Source organism: Cetorhinus maximus, chromosome 3 (genome assembly GCF_964194155.1).
Source record: "Cetorhinus maximus chromosome 3, sCetMax3.hap1.1, whole genome shotgun sequence".
Lineage (NCBI taxonomy): Eukaryota > Metazoa > Chordata > Chondrichthyes > Lamniformes > Cetorhinidae > Cetorhinus > Cetorhinus maximus.
In genome coordinates this window covers 163,647,980-163,668,849 of record NC_135881.1, presented here as the reverse complement: position 1 = coordinate 163,668,849, position 20,870 = coordinate 163,647,980, and the positions used below count along the sequence as shown (strand labels likewise).

The 20,870-nt window shown below is 41.4% G+C and overlaps 1 protein-coding gene across 8 annotated transcripts in view; it reads right to left on the bottom strand.

Moving 5' to 3' along the window:
* The window catches only part of rmp24 (ribonuclease MRP subunit p24), an 80,909-nt gene that overhangs the window by 7,022 nt on the left and 53,017 nt on the right, over positions 1–20,870 (bottom strand). For all 8 annotated transcript variants that reach the window (XM_078539198.1, XM_078539193.1, XM_078539196.1 and 5 more), the window contains one exon: positions 9,803–10,023. In XM_078539198.1, the coding sequence (XP_078395324.1) occupies positions 9,803–10,023 (221 nt within the window). The remainder of the gene's footprint in view (positions 1–9,802; positions 10,024–20,870) is intronic.

Sequence of the window (20,870 nt, the reverse complement as noted above, 5' to 3'; positions counted from 1 at the left end):
ACCAGACTTAATATTGAGTTCAACAATTTCAGATCATGAACTCTCTCCTCCGTCCCCACCCCCTTTCCGATCCCCCTTTTCCCAATAATTTATAATTTTTTTACAACTTTATTTTTTTCTTTTCCCTCCTATTTTTAAATTTATTTCGATCTATTGTTTCATCTCCACCTTTTAGCCCATTTCGATCCCTTCCCCCCACCCCACCCGCATTAGGGCCATCTGCCACTAGCTTGTCCTGCTTGCTTCCCTTAATGTCCCCATTAGCACATCCTTTAGGTAATATCACCACCGTCAACACCTTTGTCCTTTTGTCTATGACATCTTTGGCAATCTGTTCTTGGCCTCCACCTATCGAGCTCTACCTGTCCCACCCCTTTCTACCAGCTTATATTTCATCTCATTTCTATATGTCTTAGTTCTGATGAAGGGTCATACGGACTCAAAACTCTATCCCTCTCCCCAGATGCTGTCAGACCTGCTGAGTTTTTCCAGGTATTTTTGTTTCTGTTCTAGATTTCCAGCATCCGCAGTATTTTGCTTTTATCTACCTCATCATGTTCCTTAGCAAGTTTATTTGTTTCAATTAGATGCCTCTCATTCTTCTAAATTCCAGGGAATATAGGCCTACTCTATTCAATCTCTCCTCATAGGACAATCCTCTCATCACAGGAATCAGTCCAATGAACCTTTACTGCCTTACTGCTAAGGCAAATATATGTTCTTTAGGTAAGTAAATTAAGACAGTTAGCAGTGATCCAAGTGTGGTCTCAGCAAGGTCCTATACTATTGCAGTATCTTTTCTTTCCCTTTGTAATAAAGGCTAACATATTATCCGCTTTCCTAATTGCTTGCTGTACCTGCACGCTGATTTTGTTATCCTTGCACAGGAATACTCGGGTCCCTCTGAATACCAGCATCTCCTCATCTCTCGTCATTTAAAAAAAAAAGCCGCTTTTCTACTTTTCCTACCAAAGTGCATAATTTCACACTTCTACAGTATATACCATCTGTCATATTCTTACCCATTCACTTAACTGTCTAAATCCTTTAGTAGCCTCTATGCATCCTCCTCACAGCTTACTTTCCCAACTAACTTTGTATAATCAGCAAACTTGGATATTTTGCACTTGGTACCCTGACCTAGGTCATCAGTATAGATTGTAAATACCACACACAGTGGGGTTACATTTACTACCTTCCAAACTATGGGGGCTGTTCTAAAATCTAGGAAATTTGGAGCATCAAAACCAATGCATCCACCATCTCTCTAACCACCCCTTTTAAAACCCTAAGACGTAGATACATGGATTGTTGGCTTTTAGTCCAATTAATTTCTGCACAACAATTTCTTTACTAATCCTCAAATTCATCATTTTCACGAGACCTTCATTCAAACTTAAGACCTTAGTTTTGTATTTTCAAAGTCAATATAAAACTTGATATGATCACTCTTCCCATGAGCTCCTTGACTACTATTAATTAACGTGTCTCATTACAAAATAATAAATCTAAATAACCTAGCTGGTTCTTTGACATATTGAGTTAGAAAATAACTTTGAAGGCGTTCCACTCATTCACCTGCCACACTATCTCTACAAATTTGGTTTGCCCAGTTCATATGGAGATTAAAATCCTCATGATGAATGTATTACCCTTGTTACATGCATGTCTAATTCAATGATTTACACTCTGTGCACTCTACAATTACTTTTAGGGGCCTATTACTCACAGCAGTGCTTTCTTGCTCCTTCTTGTTTCTTAGGTCCATCCAACCTGATTTTAAATTGAGATTTTCTGAGCTAAGATCTTTTTCCTCTCTATTGTCTTTATCCCATCTTTTATCAGGGGCACAGGGGCAACCCAGTCTCCTTTCCTATTTTGCCTCTCTCTTCTGAAAATCAAATATTTTCGAATATTTAATTCATGACCTTCGTCAGTCTGCATTTATGCTCCCTGGCAGAGGGGCTTGAAGGTGGAAGGCATGAAAAATCCAGTGGGCACCGTCTACCCACCCACCCTCATCTCAATTAAACAGGGATGGGGGAGCCATTGGACTGCCCACCCAGCCTTGAGCCTATTGAGGCTCTCATGTGGCCAATGGCTGCTGGTATTATACCTGTGGTGGGAGGCCCATGCCAGTCGAGAAGCCCAGCAGCATTAGCTGTGCAGGCTGGTGTCGGACAAGGGCCCCCAGGCCCACTGGAGACAGGGAATGTGGGCGTCACTGACTAGGCCAGCATTTATTGCCCATCCCTAATTGCCCTTAATTGCATTTAAAAGTCAACTAAATTGCTGTGGCTCTGGAGTCACATGTAGGCCAGACCAGGCAAGGATAGCAGATTTCCTTCCCTAAAGGACATTAGTGAACCAGATAGGTTTTTACAAAAATCGACAAAGATTTCAAGGTCATCATTAGACTTTTAGTCTTCACTTTTAATTCCAGATTTTTTTTTTATTGAATTCAAATTCCACCATCTGCCATGGTGAGATTCAAACCCATGTCCCCAGAGCATTATCCTGGGTCTCTGGGTTACTCGTCCAGCGATGATACCACTACATCATCGCCTTCCCTGAATAGCCAACTTCTGCTTCTATTTCATATGTTATGTTCTTACTCTTGCCTTATTACCACATCATCTAAATTCTTGCACCTGCTCCAGGCGCTGGTGCTCCACAGAGAAACCTTCGGAAGTAATCATGCAGCATAAAAGAAGTGGAGATTTGGTCTTTTTAATTTGCCTTATAAATGAAAAATAAGTGTAACCCAGGCAACAATGCAGAAGAAAATTCAGCCCACTGGGTCTTTACACAGTATAACATTCCACTCCTTATAAAGCAGCTTTTCCTTCAACTTACCATGAGTATTGCCAAGAAAAACTTAAATCAATATATTAAAATTAGTGCATGGGTTGCATATCCCATTGAAAGTGTTGTATAAACATTCCTGTGGGAGATCTCATGTTAAAATGTCCACAGGTAGATTTTAGCTTCCCTATAATGTGATGTTTCTCTGTAATACCAGTAGGTAGAGCTCAAATTGGATTTTCAATGTTAATCTGTTTGCTGACCCATAACAATTTCCTGCAACACCGCAAATCATTCGTAGCAATATAACATCCCCCACCTGCTCAGTCTATACAGTATTAAAAATCCTGTTGTTTACACTGTGACTTTGGCCTCAAATGCCTCCAGGCCCCAAGTGATTTTAAAAAAAATTCTACTGACGTTATAGCTGGAATCCAGAATGTACAGGCTGGGTGTTGATGCTTTCTGCTAAAGAGACCAGTAGCCCCAGGGATGTACAGGCTAAGTGACACATTTCAGAACAACACTCGCAGCCCAGCCATTGCCTCTGGTCCGCCTTGAACTCTGTAACTTGTTACACTCTAACAGATCCACAGCCCACCGTTTACCTCAAGCCACCTCAATGTGAAGCACACTCCATGCTTAAAATGATTTCTTGCCTCTGCTAACCTCCCACTATGGTCAATTCTGATCCTGCAAGACAAATTGCCTGTCCCCATTCTGTTCTTCTCCTCCTCCCAGGCTTTATATCTACTCACCCAAATCATTCTTCTGCCCGCTTAAAACTGGCCCTTTGCCTGCATCAACGCTATCCCCTATTTTTCCTTGCTTTTCTTGATTGTAATTCCTAGCCTCAACCAACTCCCTGCCCTGGTCAATAATTCATTCTGCCATTTTTTTTTTTAAACCAAGGGTAATTCATTTTCTCAATGTCCCTCACAATTAAATAAATGCTGGGTGTTAATTCCCTTAATCTTCCAGCTTTTATTCATTTCTTAATTCTATCATTCAATTAACTTTTACCATTTCTGTCAATACTATTTGTAACATCATTCCCCTATCTACAAATTAAAAACTTGGATATGTGCTTATCAACATCCTGGCGGTTATCATTGACCAGAAATTGAATTGGACTCGCTATATAAATACTGTGGCTACAAGAGCAGGTCAGAAGCTAGGAATTCTGTGGCGAGTAACTCACCTCCTGATACTCTAAAGCCTGTCAACCATCTACAAGATGGTCTCCACTTGCCTGGATGAGTGCAGTTCCAACAACATTCAAGAAGCTTGACATCATCCAGGACAAAGCAGGCCGCTTGATTGGCACCCCATCCACAAACGTTCACTCCCCCCCACTACCAACGTACAATGGCAGTAGTGTGTACCATCTACAAAATACACTGCAGGAACTCACTAAGCCTCGTTAGACAGCACCTTCTAGAACAGCTACCATCTAGAAGGACAAGGGTAGCACACACATGGGAATACCACCACCTGGAAGTTCCACACACCCCCCCCCAAGCCATTCAGCATCCTGACTTGGAAATATATCGCATTTCCTTCATTGTCGCTGGGTCAAAATCCTGAAACTCCCTCCCTAACAGCACTGGGGTGTACCTAATTCAATGACTACAACCTCCAAACAGATTAAAAACATTGACATAAAAGCAATGCTGGAAATACTCAGGAGCTCGGGCAGCATCTGTAGATTGTGAAATAGAGTTAACGTTTCAGGTAGATGACCATTCATCAGAATTGGGAAAAGTTGGAGATGTAATAGGTTTTGAGCAAGGGGTGGAACAAGTACAATGGGAGATCTGGATAGGGTGGAAGACAGGAGAGACTGAATAACAGAAGAGTTAATCTTACAGGGCCAAGGGGAATGGTGATGGAGCAAGAAAATAAACAAAGAAAGGAAATACGTGCCTACAGCAGGTGTGCTGCTGTCTGCAAGCAAATATACGAGAAATAAGCAAAGGAAACAAAATGAAGGAACAGAGTTTACAGTCCAAAATCACTGAACTCAGTGTTGAGTACAGGAGGCTATAAAGTGCCTAATCAAAAGATGAAGTGCTATTCCTCAAACTGGAACAATGCTGCATGACATCTCTGTCCTTGGCCTGCTCGAGGCACATCTTTTGTTTCTTTGTTCTTTTCTTGTCCCATCACCCTTCCCTTTGGCCCTGTAAGATTAACTCTTCTGTCATTCAATCTCTCTTGTCTTTCACCTTAATGCACACTGTAATGTCTTCTTGTTCCCAGAAGTTCAAAGTAATCACACTTTTAGACTCAAATTGCTGGAGCTCCAAGTGCATTTCTTACAGCTCTCCAAGTGGCCGATGGATGATACATTGTTGCTTGACACCTGACTGCAGTGTAGCAGTAAATGTGACACCTTGGATGTACATTTCGCATTAGTTCCTAGCTCTTGATGCTAGCAATAAACTATGTAGCAATATAACACAGACCTTCCATTGTCCTTGTCCCACCCACTCCTTGCTCAAACCTATCACAGCTCTAACTTTTTCCAGTTCTGATGAAAGGTCACAGGCCTGTAATATTAACTCTGGTTTCTCTCTCCACAAATGCTGCCTCGCCTGCTGAGTGTTTCCAATAGTTTCTGCTTTTATTTCAGATTTTAAGCATCTGCAGTATTGTTTTTCTAAATATATTGACATATATATTTATTCATGAAACCGCTGATATCCATTTCATCTACTCTAGATTTTCACTACTTGTGAAATCTGCAAATGTAAAATTTAATAAAGTACTGGGTGTACCAGTTAACATGTAAATTTATTCACCAACACCTCATGACCTACTTGCCAAAAAATAACGATACCATTCCTTCCATACAGCTACAAATTGATTAATCAAATCTTCGTACTTTACTTCATTTGCCAGTTCAGTGCTGGGAAAATACTTATATACATAATTGTATGCATTTAATCAAAAGGTCCCACCTTAAAGAAAATATGGAAAAAATATCTACCTGACAGACATTTAAAACTAAGGATCCTTACTCCCCATGTGCAACATCACACAGGGTTGACTGATAAAATAACGTTTACATTTATCTTAGACAAGTGTGGCACAGTTGATATGACACAGATGCAAAACTAGTTTAGAAACAAATTCAAAAACAGGATATCAGCCACTTCTTACTCTGTTTTGCTCTCAAAATTTGGAGAGCCAGAAATTTAAAAGCACATGCCATTCTAGAAGGAACAGTAATTGGCCTCAGAATATACCAGCAGGTATTAGACTTCAATGGAATTAAGGATGTGCCTATAATTGGGCCTAGTGATCTTCCATGGATCTGACAACTTACAATGTATTACTGTGGTACTAAAACTGTATGTTACTTGATATTAATGCTAAGGTCCTTTTAGAGCACTGACTTAGATGTCACTTTTGACTTAAGTGTTATCACCTTTGCTTCCAAGTTGGAATGTTGTGGTTTCAAGTCCAACTCCAGGGATTTAAACTCAATTTAAGCTGACATTTGATTCAAAGATTGACTAACCTACTGCTTGTTTCCAACATTTAACAGCATCATTCATTACTTTTCTTATTAAAGAGTAGTTTTAATAAATTATTTGAAAAAATTATTATTGGTAGCAATAGTCTATCTGTTTTAATTCATTATACTTGAGATCAAAACAGGTTTGCACAATTACTGGGACAAAATACTGCAGATGCTGGAAATCTGAAATAAAAACAGAAAACAATGGGAATATTCAACAGGTCTTGCAACATCTGTGTAAAGAGAAACAGAGTTAACATTTCAGGTCTGTGACCTTTCATCAGAACACTTCTTCAACCAACAGAATTGCTCTCTGACAAATGTGGTTGCTTTGCTGCATTTACAGCAGTTATTGCTGTTGGAAACTGCTATGAAATATTGCTGTGAAACAGCTTATTGCCGTCGATGAAAGTATTTTTTTTTACATAACTAAATGTCAGGCATAAGTTGTCTAAACTAGTCAAAGAAGCTGCTTTCCAACTAAGTAACACAGACTTAGTAAATAAGCCAAACCAAAGTGTTCTTATGTTAGTTTTAACAGTCCATTCCTGAAGTTTGAACTAGAATAGGATGTCCTCGATCCAATTCCAGCTCACAACTTCCTTTCACCCTGCCCAAAGCTATCGCTGGTGCTTTTCATCTTCAACTCAATGAAACGTTTCAGGCTTACAGAATTGGAAAAGGTTGGATTAGTGCATTCAGACCAGGGTGAGTATTTTTTGCACCAAGTAGAAGTCAGCCTTCACCTATGCTTCAGGCTCCAGATGTTTCAAGGGTTGATGCTGAAGCTCTCACATTTTTAGACTTTTGGAGTAGCGGGAAGGAGGACTTTTGTTTACCATTTAACTAGCAGCATTACAGACAAGGAGCTCTGGCCCAGGTTGCACAGCCAGCCCCATCTACATTGCTTCTACTGGAAAGTCCGTACCATCACTTACAAGCCTGATTCATCTCTGCAAGCCCATCTCATTGTGTGAAGTCAACACCACCTGAAAGGTGAACTATATAGCATCAGGTTTTTAGCCCGCCGACCTCCTTGAAGGAATACCTCATTGGATTTTGATTCTGGGCTCTGGGACCCATGTGAAACAATATTTTCTTTTCTCTGTGATTTCTGCACTGTAAATCTTTCTTTTCTCTTGCCCTTCTTTACTGTATGAATGCAAAGGAGGCAACGTTGTGACCCTCATCCCACACACATTGAGTGTGTGCAAATAAACTAACCCTTTGCGTCCATCCTATCTTAAGTTTGCTCTGGGGTTCTTAATAGAAATTGCATCACACCAAAACCAAGGGGTTGGGAAAGATGCCACCGCTTATAAAGCGGGAAGCAAATCAAAAGCACCTTTGTTTATGGACAGATGGTGAGAGGAGAAATTAGTGCTGTTTAAATTAACCCTACTCCTGTCTGTAACATTTCTGTAAATTTCATTCAAAACCCTGCTGCTCACATCTTATCCCAACTGCCCATCACCCCTGTCCTCACTGACCTACATGGTTCCTGGTGTCCTAATTTCGCAAATATAAACTGTTAAACTGCCCCATTGCTTCAGTCCTCATTATCTCTGTACCCCCTACTCTGAACTCTCCATGCCCCTGATTCTGGATTCTTGTGCAAGACTTAATTCCTTCATCTAACCAATGGCAGCTATGCCTTCAGCTACTTGGATCCCATGTTCTGATTTTCCTTTCTAACCCTTTGCTTTTCTCCTTTAAGGAAAGGCACTTAAACTTCACCTTTTTGACCAACTTTATGGCCACCCTTCCTACAATTATCAGCATCTTTCAAATACCTCTTTGTCCAATGTTTTGTTTTTAAACTGGTGGATTGAGGTGACTTGGAAAAAAAAAATGAAGAACTTCTCACATTTGTGACATCATGAAGTTTCACCATGGTGACATCATGAATGGGAACAGTGTGAATTTTTGCATTAAATATCATGCATTCTGGTTCATTTTAAAGGAAAAAAGTGAAATTTGGATTTTCAGCTGACCAACCAGATCATCATTTACATTCATTAACATTAACTCTCCCACATTCTACTCCCTAAACACACAAGTTCATAAAGTGACAGTTATGAGAAGCTGAAGCTCTAGCTCCCTATCCTTCCAAGACACTTCACCAACACCCCAAATTCTGGCACTCTTCTCACTCTCCACTATGAACTCAACCTGGCAGTCTTCTCTTCCCATATAACTTAGTTAAGCTTGTACCCAGCTTTCCAGTTCAAATTGGCCCTCAACCCAACTGGCACTCATTCTGCTCTCCATAACAAGTTAATAATGGTACGCTCTTCCATTTCTTCAATTATCATGCAATTCCTTCTTTACCAACCTTTCCCCTCTTCCTTTCATTGCCCTCCATTTCTCCATTTGCTCCAATCAATTATCATCGATTTGCCTCATTCAATTCCCGTTCAATCCACTGATGCCCTATTCCTACCACTACTGTTAACTGTTGCTTGTTCCTCTCTCTGCTGCTGATAGTAAAAAGGGCAGGAATTAGTGGATCTTTGAATACTAATGAGAGTCTGAAGTCCTACCCTTGTACTCACCTATAGTATACAAAGAAATGGCAATTCCTCGCCTAGTGAAAGCAGCAACATGGACAGAAGAATGTGACCAGGTCCGGTATATTAGCAGCTGGACTCAAGATGAAGTGGACCAGGTGGCAGAGGCAAGCGAGCAGAGTCTGCAGTGAGTTATGTCAGCAAATACCACCACACCGATGCGGCCTCCAAAATGCTGACTGTTGGTGTGATGATTGGCATGACAACAGAAGGATCAGAACTTTGGCAATGTTTTCTTCTGGCTACCCACCTGACCCCAAAGTCCATGTGACTTCACCCTATTTCTTATCTGTTTTTAGCACTATTGTCTCATTGTTGGATAAATCCTCAATCGGAACTCCAAGATCCATCAGTATCAGCAATTGAAATACATAGAATTTATAGCACGGAAAATTTGGCCTAACTCACCTACAGCAATGTTTATGCTCTATAAGAGCCTCTTCACAACCTATTCATTTAACTTTACAGTATCTGCATATCCTCCAAGCAGATGTGCAAATTAACGGTAACCCAAAGCTCCAAAATATGTACCCTGTGCAGCCGATGAAGACAAAAAGATTCCACATCGGGAACGTCCATTGAATAAAACCAGAACCAACAAAAACCTACAAACAGGTTTGACACAAATGCCTCCTTGGTGCCACTGACCAACATTTCCATGTGCACCCCATTGTTTTTCCAATATGTGATGTGCTGTGAATTGAGCACATAGGAAACAGATGGAGTGTACAGAGATTTGTCTACAATTATAAAATAACTAAATTGAGTGAGAAAAGGTTTTGACAAAAATTAACTCAATGCTTCTTCAGAATATTAGATGACTTGGTGGATAGGTTATGATAACAGGAAATGAAGACCTAGATACGTATACATAGGAAACTATGTTAAAAAATATAATTACCTTGGAGTTGTAGCTGGGCTCTTGCTTTTAGAACCTGATTTATTCAGAAGTGGGGAATAGCTGGTTTCCTGCCGCGTGGACTGTGGCGTTCTTGCTTCAAGTGCCTTCATGTTCGTTTTTGTCTTACTTAAACTTCTTGGGATGCGGGGCCTTACAGGAAGAGATGTCCTATTCGCTCCATAGAATCTTGAAGTTTCTTTACACGTGTAGCATGTAACTAACTGTGTGGATTTAAAAAACATTTAGCTAATACACAGTTATGCTCAGACTCATACATTTAGTTTAGAGCAAATGCGGATAAAGTTAGATGTCCTCCATACTACTTCAAGGAACGCAGAAATCCAAGGAGATGATCTGAAAAACTATCCAAGAAATCCAGGGAACCTTATAGCAAAATTTCAATTTCTCCTCATTAACTGTAGCATCTACACGCTTTTGAAAACAAAAGGCATCTGGTGCATTGGTTTTTGGTTTTGTGCATACTGCTGCAACAGACTTACATTAAAATAAGATTACTTTGTGACTTCTACAATGCTGAAGGACAAACCATGTACATTTTTGATCAGGTGTATTATAGGGCTAATTGTGCATTGTGGTGATGCCTGATGGCACCAGGGAGAAGATTTCTTTCTTGTGCTTAAACTAGATTTGAAGCTACCAGAAGATTGTAAAAACCTAACTGGTTCACTAATGTCTTTTAGGGAAGGAAACCTGCCGTCCTTACCCAGTCTGGCTGATAAGCGACTCCGACTCACAGCAATGTGTTTGACTCTTAACTGTGCTTGAAATAACCCAGCAAACACACAGCTGTATCAAGCCACTACAAAAAAATTAAATGATAAAATCAGACGGACCACTCAGCATTGACCTAGGCATCGGATTTGGGCACAAATACGGCACACCCTGCCCAGACAGCCCTGCAATGTCCTTAAAACTGACATCTGGGGATAGGTGCCAGGATAGGGGAGCTGTTCCCACACTAGTCAAGCAACAGCCTGACACAGTCATATTCACAGATCGTACTTCTCAGCCAATATTACAGGCTCTGCCATTACCATCCCTGAGTATATCCTGTCCCACTGCCACAGCAGATGCATTACAGGTTGTGGCAGTGGCGTACAGTAATGGCTCTGAGAGTCCTCAACATTGACTCCGCACCCCATGAAGTCTCACGGCATGAGGTCAAACATGGGCAAGGAAACCTCCTACTGATTACCACATACTGATTATCACCTACCACCCTCCCTCAGCTGATGAATCAGTGCCCCTCCATGTTGAACACAACTTGGAGGAAGCACTGAGAGTAGTGAGAACATAGAATGCATCCAATCTCCATTACCAATAGAGGCTAGTTGCACCTCAACTGACCGAGCTGGTTGAGTCACATCTTCACACTATCTTGTTGTATGGCACTACCATTGTGCTATATGGGATAGATGTGGAACAGATCCGGCAACTCAAAACTGGACATCCAGCATCGGCAGCAGCAGAACTGTTCTCCACCAAAATCTGCAAACTTGTGGCCCAGCATATCCCTCACACTGTATCGAATCAGGCTTGGTGGCCTAGTCTGATGACAATGGCAGAGTGAAGAAGAGCATTCCAACAGCAGCAACAGGCATAACTGACAGTCGCACCAACCTGGTGAAGTTACAACATATGACTACATCCACACCAAAGAAGCGGCATACTATAGACAGAACCAAGTGATCCGACAACCAACAGATCAGATCAAAGCCCTCTAAGTCCTGCCATACCCTGCTAGGAATGGTAGTAGACAATTAAGGAGGCTCCATGAACACACAACCATCCTCAACAATGATAAATCTGTTTTTTTCATTCATTCATGGGAGGAGAGAAAAGCCAGCCTTTGCTGCCCATTCCTACTTGAAGTGATGGTGGCGAGCTGCCTTCTTGTACCACTGAATGAAGTCCATGTGGTGTAGGTACACTCACAGTGCTGTTAGGAAGGAGGTTCCAGGTTTTTGACTCAGTGAGTGAAGGAACGAATACAGTTCTTGATCAGGATGGTGTAACTTAGAGTGGAACTTGTAGGTGTTGACCCCCACAGCCGCTGCTCTTGTTATGGGTTTGGAAGGTGAAGTAACCTTGATGAGTTGCTGCAGTGCATCTTGTAGATGATACAGACTACTGCTACTGTGCATCAGTGGTGGAGAGGTGAATGTTTAAGATGGTGGATGGGGAGCCAATCAAGCCAGCTGCACTCTACTTTAAGATGCTGAGCTTCGTTAGATTTGTTGGAACTGTGCTCATCCAAGCAAGTGGAGAGCATGCCATCAAATTCCTGACTTGCGCCTTGTATATGGTTTAGTGAGTCAAAAGATGATTATTCGCCATAGAATTCTCAGAGTCTAACCTGCTCTTGTAGCAACAATCTTTATATCACTATTCCAGGTCAGTTTCTGGTCAATGGTAACCCCCAGGATGTTGTTTGTTGGAGGATTAAACATCATTGGGAGATGGTTAGATTTTCTCTTGTTGTAGTTGATCATTGTCTGGCGCTTGTGTGGCCCGAATGTTACTTGTCATTTATCAGCCCAAGTCTTAAAGTTGGCCAGGACTTGCTACATATGGGCACAGACTGCTTCGGTACCTGGAGAAGTCGCAAATGGTACTGAACACAGTGCAATCATCAAGCATTCCCACTTCTGACCTTATGACAGATGGAAGGTCAGTAACGAAGCAGCTGAAGATGGTTGAGCCTACGACATTACCCCCGAGGAACTTCTGCAGCAATATCCTGGGCTGAGATGATTGGCCTCTATCAACCTCAACCATCTCCCTTCATGCTGGGTATGACTCCAACCAATGGAGTGTTTTCCCCCTCATTACTATTGACTTCAATTTTGCTAGGGCTCTTTAATGCTGCAGTTGGCCAAGTGGTGCCTTGATGTCAAGGGCAGTCACTCACCTCACCTCTGTAATTTAGCTCTTTGGTCCATGCTTGGACCAAGGCTGTAATGAGGTCTGGGGCCAAGTGTCCATTGTGGAACCCAATCTGAGAATCGGTGAGCAGGATGTTGCTGAGTGCCACTTGATTGCACTTCTGTAACTTTGTTGATGATTGAGAGTAGACTGGTTGGGCACTAATTGCCCTAATATACCCAAGCAATTTTCCACAAGGTCAGGTGGATGTCAGTGTTGCAGCTGTACCAAAACAGCTTGGCTAGGGACACGGGTGGTTCTCATGCACAAGTCTTCAGTATTGCAGCTGGAATTTTATCAGGGCCCATAGCTTTTACAGTATCCAGTGCCTTCAGCAGTTTTTTGATATCATATGAAGTGAATCACATTGGTTGAAGGCTGTACCTGTAATGCTGTGGACCTCAGGAGGAGGGCAAGAGAGATCATCCATTTGGCACTTCTGGCTAAAGATGGATGGAAAGGCTTCAACCTTGTCTTTTGTACCAATGCGCTGGGTTCCCCCATTATTGAGGATGGGGATATTTGTGGAGCCTACTCCTCCAGTTAGTTGTTTACTTGTCCATCATCATTACGACTGGCTCTATTCTGATCTGTTGGTTGTGGGATCACATAGCTGTACTGCATGCTTTTTCTGCTGTTTAGCATGCATGTTGTCTTGTTTTGCAGCTTCACCAGGTTTGCAGCTCACTTTTAGGTATACAAAATACATATAGAAAAGCAGTGGTCCAGCCCCAGGGGATTGGCCTCAAATCTATGGTCTTATTCTATGGCAAAGCAGTCTCAATGGTCTGTATGGCCTAGCCCTGCTCCTATTTCTTATGTTTCTTTGTTAGCATTGAGCTTACCTTCACTAGAAAGACTGCAGCAGTTCAAAGCCATAGCTCACCAGCATCTTCTCAAGGGCAATTAAAGACTGCAAATAAATGCTGGCCTAGCCAGCAACACCCACATCCTTTGAATGGATTTTTAAAATAACCCATCTTGACTCTGAATTGCATATGATGAAAATCCATAAACTAATAGCACCAAAAGAATTTAACACAAGTCCTCCAAATAAAAGAATAATTTTGAAATACTGCTGGATTATGGCTCCATTATAAACTTTACTATTGTTTGTTTTTTCCCTCATTGTGTCTTCTTTTTATACTAGATTTATTTCCAGGTGAAATACCCAACTCATTGCCAAGAAACAGAGTGCATATTTAGTGCTTCGGCAGAGCTTTGCATGTTGGGAATTGAGAGTGCCCAAATTCTGTGGCTATAAGAGCAGGTCAGAATTCTGAGGCATATAACTCACCTCCCAACTCCCCATACCTGTCCACCACCCACAAGGCACAAGTCAGAAGTGTGAGTGCAGGTCCAACATTCAAGAAGCTTGGCACTGTCAAGGACAAAGCAGCCTGCTTGATTGGCACCCCATACACCATTGTAAAGATACACTCCCTCCATCACTAGCACACAGTGACAGCAACGTGTACTATACACAAGGTGCACTGCAACGATTCACCAAGGCTCCTCCAACAGTACCTTCCAAACCTGCAAGGACAGGGAACCAGATCCACGGAAACACCACCACCTGCACGTCCCCCTCCAAGCCACATGCCATTCTGACTTGGAACTATATTGCTGTTCCATCACTGTCGCTAGATCAAAATCCTTGGAACTCCCTTCCTGACAGCATTGTGGGTGTACCTACACCACATGGACTGCAGTGGTTCAAGAAGGCAGTTGACCACCACCATCTCAAGGCAATTCGGGTTGCGCAACAAATGCTGGCTTTGTGAGCAATGCCCAAATCCCATGAAAGAATTTTAAAAGACTTAAGAAAAAATTACATAAATATTTGAACCAAATGAAGATGTCAGACAATGGACAGCGGTGAGGCAGAAAGACAGGCGAATGGTACTGTACTGCTCTCTCAAAGTGCCAGCAGGAGTGCTACAATTAAACTTATCACATTCTGGGCTAGGGACGGGAAATTGGTCACTGCTCGCTATCCAAAAGCATTTGGAAATGCAGGTTTGTAGACATTAGTGGGTCATTGGTTATGCTCTTTACATTCAAAGAGCCTGTTGAAGCAATGGGACCAAAGGGTGACCAGAGCCTGTGAACTGAACGTTAACAAGGAGTCATTGCCAAAAAATTAATCCAATAAAATATTATGAAGGACTGGGAACATCATTTTCCTTTTGTGATTTTTAAAAAAACTATATTAGATGATATGAAATAAATTCAAGCTTATAACTGCCCCTTTGTTAATAGTCTGCTGCAATCCCTGCCTACAAGATTTGTTGCATAACTAAATATAGTACTTATAACACAGTGGAGTAGGTTTTGTGCAGTGAGCTAGAACAAAAATGATAGAAGTAAAATATTAGGAAATTGTGATATATTTGGATGTCCAATGGATAATAGTCAAACAGCTAAAATGTCAAATGTAATCGTCACATTTTATATTTATTAATTTTATATTTATTCAGAAAAAATAGGAAAAAATCTTTAGAGAGATTTCAAGCATACATGTGGAATTCTCTTGTCACAAATAGTGGTTGATACAGTATCCATTTTAGAGGGAAAATGCTTGAAAAGGGGGAATATTAAAGGCTTTGGGAATGTAGCAGTATAGTTGGATTATTTGGGTGGTTCATAGGGAGATGATGCAGATCTGATGAACTGAATGACCTGTTTTTGGGTTATAACATTCTATGACTCTATTTTATGACATAACATTAATCATTGTTCCTTTCCAAACGTAGAGTGAAATGAGAGACATCTTGACGGTGGGAAACAATTACTTATACATGACATGCAGCATGCATACTAAACAGCTCCAATGTGAGATGTCATATTAAGCAATATATTACTATAAAGCAAGGATCAGTCGCAATTCATTGCCAAGTGGTAGTGAATCAAGGTACAGGCTATCTAGGTTACCAGCCTAAATATGCAGCATGTATTAAATGGCCCCCAAGACTTGCATTTTTTTGGCTAATCCAGAGATTGTATGAAAAAAAAAATCAGTTTCATTTAAACACAAGCTCATTAGCACTGCACAAGCACGATTGTACAAAAATCCTATAAAAATTCCTGTAGGCAGATTTCTGTTATTTCTGGCAAAGAACCTATTGAACGCAGCATGCTACTGACAGCCTGTCAAACTCTTTGATGCACTTCTTGTTATCTAAACCCAATGGGTTTCTCCAGAATGCTTTGGATGAACAGACGTGCACTGCATGCTTACATCTGAAGGTCAGTTCAATTTTATTTAGCAGCAGAGAATAGCAAATTTTCATTTTAAGCTTTTAAACTAGATTCTACTTGAATCTTTTCATGCACAATTAAAAGGATCAGTTTAAAATATATGTTTCTATTTGGCGACTTGTTAATTATAGTGCTAGCTCACATAAATACCATAATCTATCTACAGGTAATTGTAAATAACTAAATACACAAATTTAAAAAAAATATTAAATACCTTAAATACACTAATTTTAAGAAGATTGAATACTTACTGACACAAATGCGGCCATAACAAAAGAAACTTGACATTTAGGGTTTATAAACTGTACAGCTGTATTGTATTGAACAATGGTTCTGATGAGGGCAGATAAACGCATTAGCTTCTAGTCAGACTGGAGTACTGATTTGGGCGGGGCTAGTTGTAGCCACTGTTGGCTCTTCACAGAATTTTGAACCAATCCCCTGCTACAAGGGAGGATCATCAATTCATTCATGGTGTTCTGTATTCTAATTAGCATAGAGGGATACAAAGAACTGAGCAGTACATCAGCTTTGAGCAGATTTACACAGTGACAAAATTATGTAACTGTGATAATGACTCAGCCACTATAAACAGAGTCATTTAAACCAGGGCAGGAATTTGTAATACAAAGCACTGCTTTACCAAAGAACCTAATTTAATATAGGTCATAAAACTAAAGCTTATTTTGAAATAAATCCCACAAAAATGCTTCTCTCAACCACTGTTCAAATATTTAACACTAGGATATTTTCCAGACAAAAACCCCAGTTTCTAATTTTTTATTGATTATTTGAAGTACTTAAAGATAGGAATGACCATTGATAAAAGCAAAAATCTGCGGATGCTGGAAATCTAAAACAAAAACAGAAACTGAAATACCTGGAAAAACTCAGCAGGTCTGGCAGTATCGGTGGAGGACAGCACAGTTGACGCTTCGAGTCCTCATGACCCATCAACAGAACTAAGTAAAAATAGGAAAGGGGTGAAATATAAGCTGGCTTAAGGGAGGTGGGGGGGTGCGGATGTTGTTGGGACTAGGCACTTTACAGCCTTCCGGACTGAATATTGAGTTCAACAATTTTAGATCTTGAACTCTCTCCTCCGTCCCCACCCCCTTTCCGTTTCTTCCCGCTCCTTTTTGTTTTTTCCAATAATTTATATAGATTTTTCTTTTCCCTATTTCCATTATTTTTAAATGTATTTCCACCCATTGTTTATCTCTACCTTTTAGCACTTTTAGTATTCCCCCACCCCCACTAGAGCTATCTGTACCTTTTCTGTCCTGCTTTCCACTCTTAATTAGCACATTCCTTTAGATAATATCACCACCTTCAATACCTCTTTGTCCTCTTGTCTGTGACTTCTTTTAGTTATCTCCACCTATTACTGGCTGCTTGTCCCAACAACACCCCCCACTAAACCAGCTTATATTTCACCCCTTTCCATTTTTACTTAGTTCTGTTGCAGGGTCATGAGGACTCGAAACGTCAACTGTGCTCTCCTCCGCCGATGCTGCCAGACCTGCTGAGTTTTTCCAGGTATTTCTGTTTCTGTTTTTGTTTTAGGAATGACCATTGCTTATCATATTTTTTAGGTTTTTACTCAAGATAAATTATACTTGAATTCAGTGTCACAGGCGCCAGCATTTATGAACAACAACTTATATGCGCAAAGCACTTATAATGTCATATGCCCAAGGTGCTTCATAGGAGCACTGTAAAACAAAATATGACACCTAGCCACATAAGACCAAAAGAGGTCAGATGACCAAATGAACCACAATGTCCTGTACTTGCCCAATATCCAGCACGCTGAGTGGTTGGAAAGAAATCACTGATCACTGGACTTTGGTTACTGGTTACATCGTGTCATTACTTGACCTTGGCAGGTAATGTAAATGCCTCATTATATTGTAGCTTTGGTTATAAAACTGTCAAAGTGATTTATCAAACAGTAAATAAGAGAGCAGTAACGTGACACGCTATAAATTTACAGTAGTTACATGCTCAATTATCCTAGCTCAAATGTCACAAAATAACAAATTTCATATGCTGCACTAATTTGCAATCTAAACTGGCAGAGACAAGATCCTTGAATATTAATTTTCAAAAGCAGGTTATTGTTAATCATCCATAGACTCTCTGCTTTCTGGTGCCTTCAGATGGACTTCTCAATTTAAACCAAGATAGGCTGAAAAAATTACTGAGACAAAGAAAATTTAAAAGCCTTCCAAAAAATCAAACGGGCTATCACTAATCAAGCAAAACCCACAAGATATGCATACTGAATTGCTTCCTTTTCTCTCAAGTTCCTGAACTGACAGAACATTTATATTCTATTTGTAGTGCATTAAAAAAGCTGGGTCACTTTGTGCCAGTGATTCTAGCATTTAAACCCTAAAACAGGCCATGACCAAAAGAAACTCTCATATGACAAAAATAAATTATCAATCCAGTGAGCAGAAAATGCACCAAATTTAATCCAAGGATGAAAGCAAAATACTGCAGATGCTGGAAGTCTGAAATGCCCCATGGAACTCATTTGTTCCTATCTTGACTCTGTTCTCTCTCCCCTTGTCCAGTCTCTTCCCACCTGCATCCGCGATTCCTGATACCCTATATCATATCAACAATTTCCAGTTCCCTGGCCCCAACCACCTCTTTACCATGGACGTCCAATCCCTCTACACCTCCATCCCCCACCAGGATGGTCTGAGGGCTCTCCGATTCTTCCTCGAACGGAGGCCCAAACAATCCCCATCCACCACCACTCTCCTCCATCTGGCTGAACTTGTTCTCTCACTGAACAATTTCTCCTTAAACTCATCTCACTTTCTCCAAATAAAAGGTGTGGCTATGGGTACCCGCATGGGCCCCAGTTATGCCTGTCTCTTTATGGGGTATGTGGAACATTCCTTGTTCTAGTGCTATTCAGGCACCCTGCCATAACTCTTTCTCCGGTACATCGATGACTGTTTCAGTGCCACTTCAGGCTCTCATCTGGAACTGGGAAAAATGTATTAATTTTGCTTCCAATTTCCACCCCTCCATCACTTTCACGTGGTCCATTTCCCTTCCCTTCCTTGACCTCTCTGTCTCAATTTCTGGTGATAGACTGTCCACCAATATTGATTACAAGCCCACCGGCTCCCACAGCTACAACACCTCACACCCTGCTTCCTGTAAGGACTCCATCCCATTCTCTCAGTTCGCATCTGTTCTGATGATGCCACTAAAAGGTCCGAGGAATACTCTGGTACAAAATTTCAACACTCGGAGTCCAGATACAATATTTAAGTGGTTCCTTTATTGCGCATGCGGGGAGCAAACGCTGGGCAATCCAGGTGCTTCTCCACCGAGGTTCAAATGAGCACAGTTTATAGATTTTTTTACTATCAATTACAACTTAATGGTATTAGTTAGACAAAGGCCATAGCACAATGACTCCCTGGTGGGCTGATAATGGTGTTCTTGTACAGTAATTGCAGTGCAGAGACTGGGCATTGTCCTTTTGAAGAGAGCAAAGAATGTATGTTTGTTCTATACAAAAGGCTGACTGGATGTGGCTCAAGGTGTTAAATGGCCTTCCCCATTTCTTGATCGAGTCATCCCGTGTCCCCGCCCATGTGTGTCTCCCATTTCCTAATTGCAAATTTACAGCTGAACTCTTCGTACAAGTTTTTAGCTTTCATCTAAGGCTGTGATTGTCTGTGTATACTTTGGCGCCCTAGCTGCTGGTCCTGGCTGGCACTTTAAAATAAATCCAAATTTTCTGCACCTTCACCACTTTCCAAAACAGCGCTTCTGACATGTCGTCCTCCTTCCTTAACCGAGGTTTCCCACCCACGGTGGTTGACAGGGCCCTCAACCGTGTCCGACCCATCTCCCGCGCCTCTGCCCTCACACCTTCCTCTCCCACCCAGAACCATGATAGGGTCCCCCTTGTCCTCCCTTTTCACTCCACCAGCCTCCGCATTCAAAGGATCATCCTCTGCCATTTCCGCCAACTCCAGAATGATGCCACCACCAAATACATCTTCCCTTCACCCCCCCGTTGGCATTCCGTAGGGACCATTCCCTTCAGGACACCCTGGTCCACTCCTCCCGAACACCTCAACCCCCTCCCACGGCACCTTCCCATGCAATCGCAAAAGGTGCAATGTCTGCCCCTTTACTTCCCTCCTCCTCACCGTCCAAAGGCCTAAACACTCTTTTCAAGTGAAGCAGTGCTTCGCTTGCACGTCCCTCAATTTGGTCTACTGCACTTGCTGCTCCCAATGCGGTCTCCTCTACATTGGAGAGACCAAACGCAGACTGGGTGACCGCTTCGATCTGTCTGCAAGCATGACCCAGACCTTCCTGTCGCTTGCCATTTCAACACACCGTCCTGCTCTCATGCCCACATGTCCATCCTTGGCCTGCTGCAATGTTCCAGTGAAGCTCAAAGCAAACTGGAGGAACAGCACCTCATCTTCCGCTTAGGCACTTTATAGCCTTCCAGGCTTAACATTGAGTTCAACAACTTCAGATCATGAACACTCTACTCTATCCTCACCCCTTTTTGATCCCCCTTTTTCAAATATTTATTTTTTAATTTTTATATATTTTTCCCACTTTTTTTATTATGATTTTTAAAATTTATTTCCATTCATTGTTTTATCCCCACCTTTTGGCCTATGTTGATCTTTTCTCCCACACCATCCTCTCCCCTCACGCTGCCTCCACTAGGCCATCCGTTACTTGCTCATCCTGCTTTCTACTCTTAATGTCACCATTAGCACCTCCTTTAGTCAGTATCACCACCATCAACACCCCTTCGACCTTTTGTTTATGACATCTTTCTCAATCTCTTCTTTGCCTC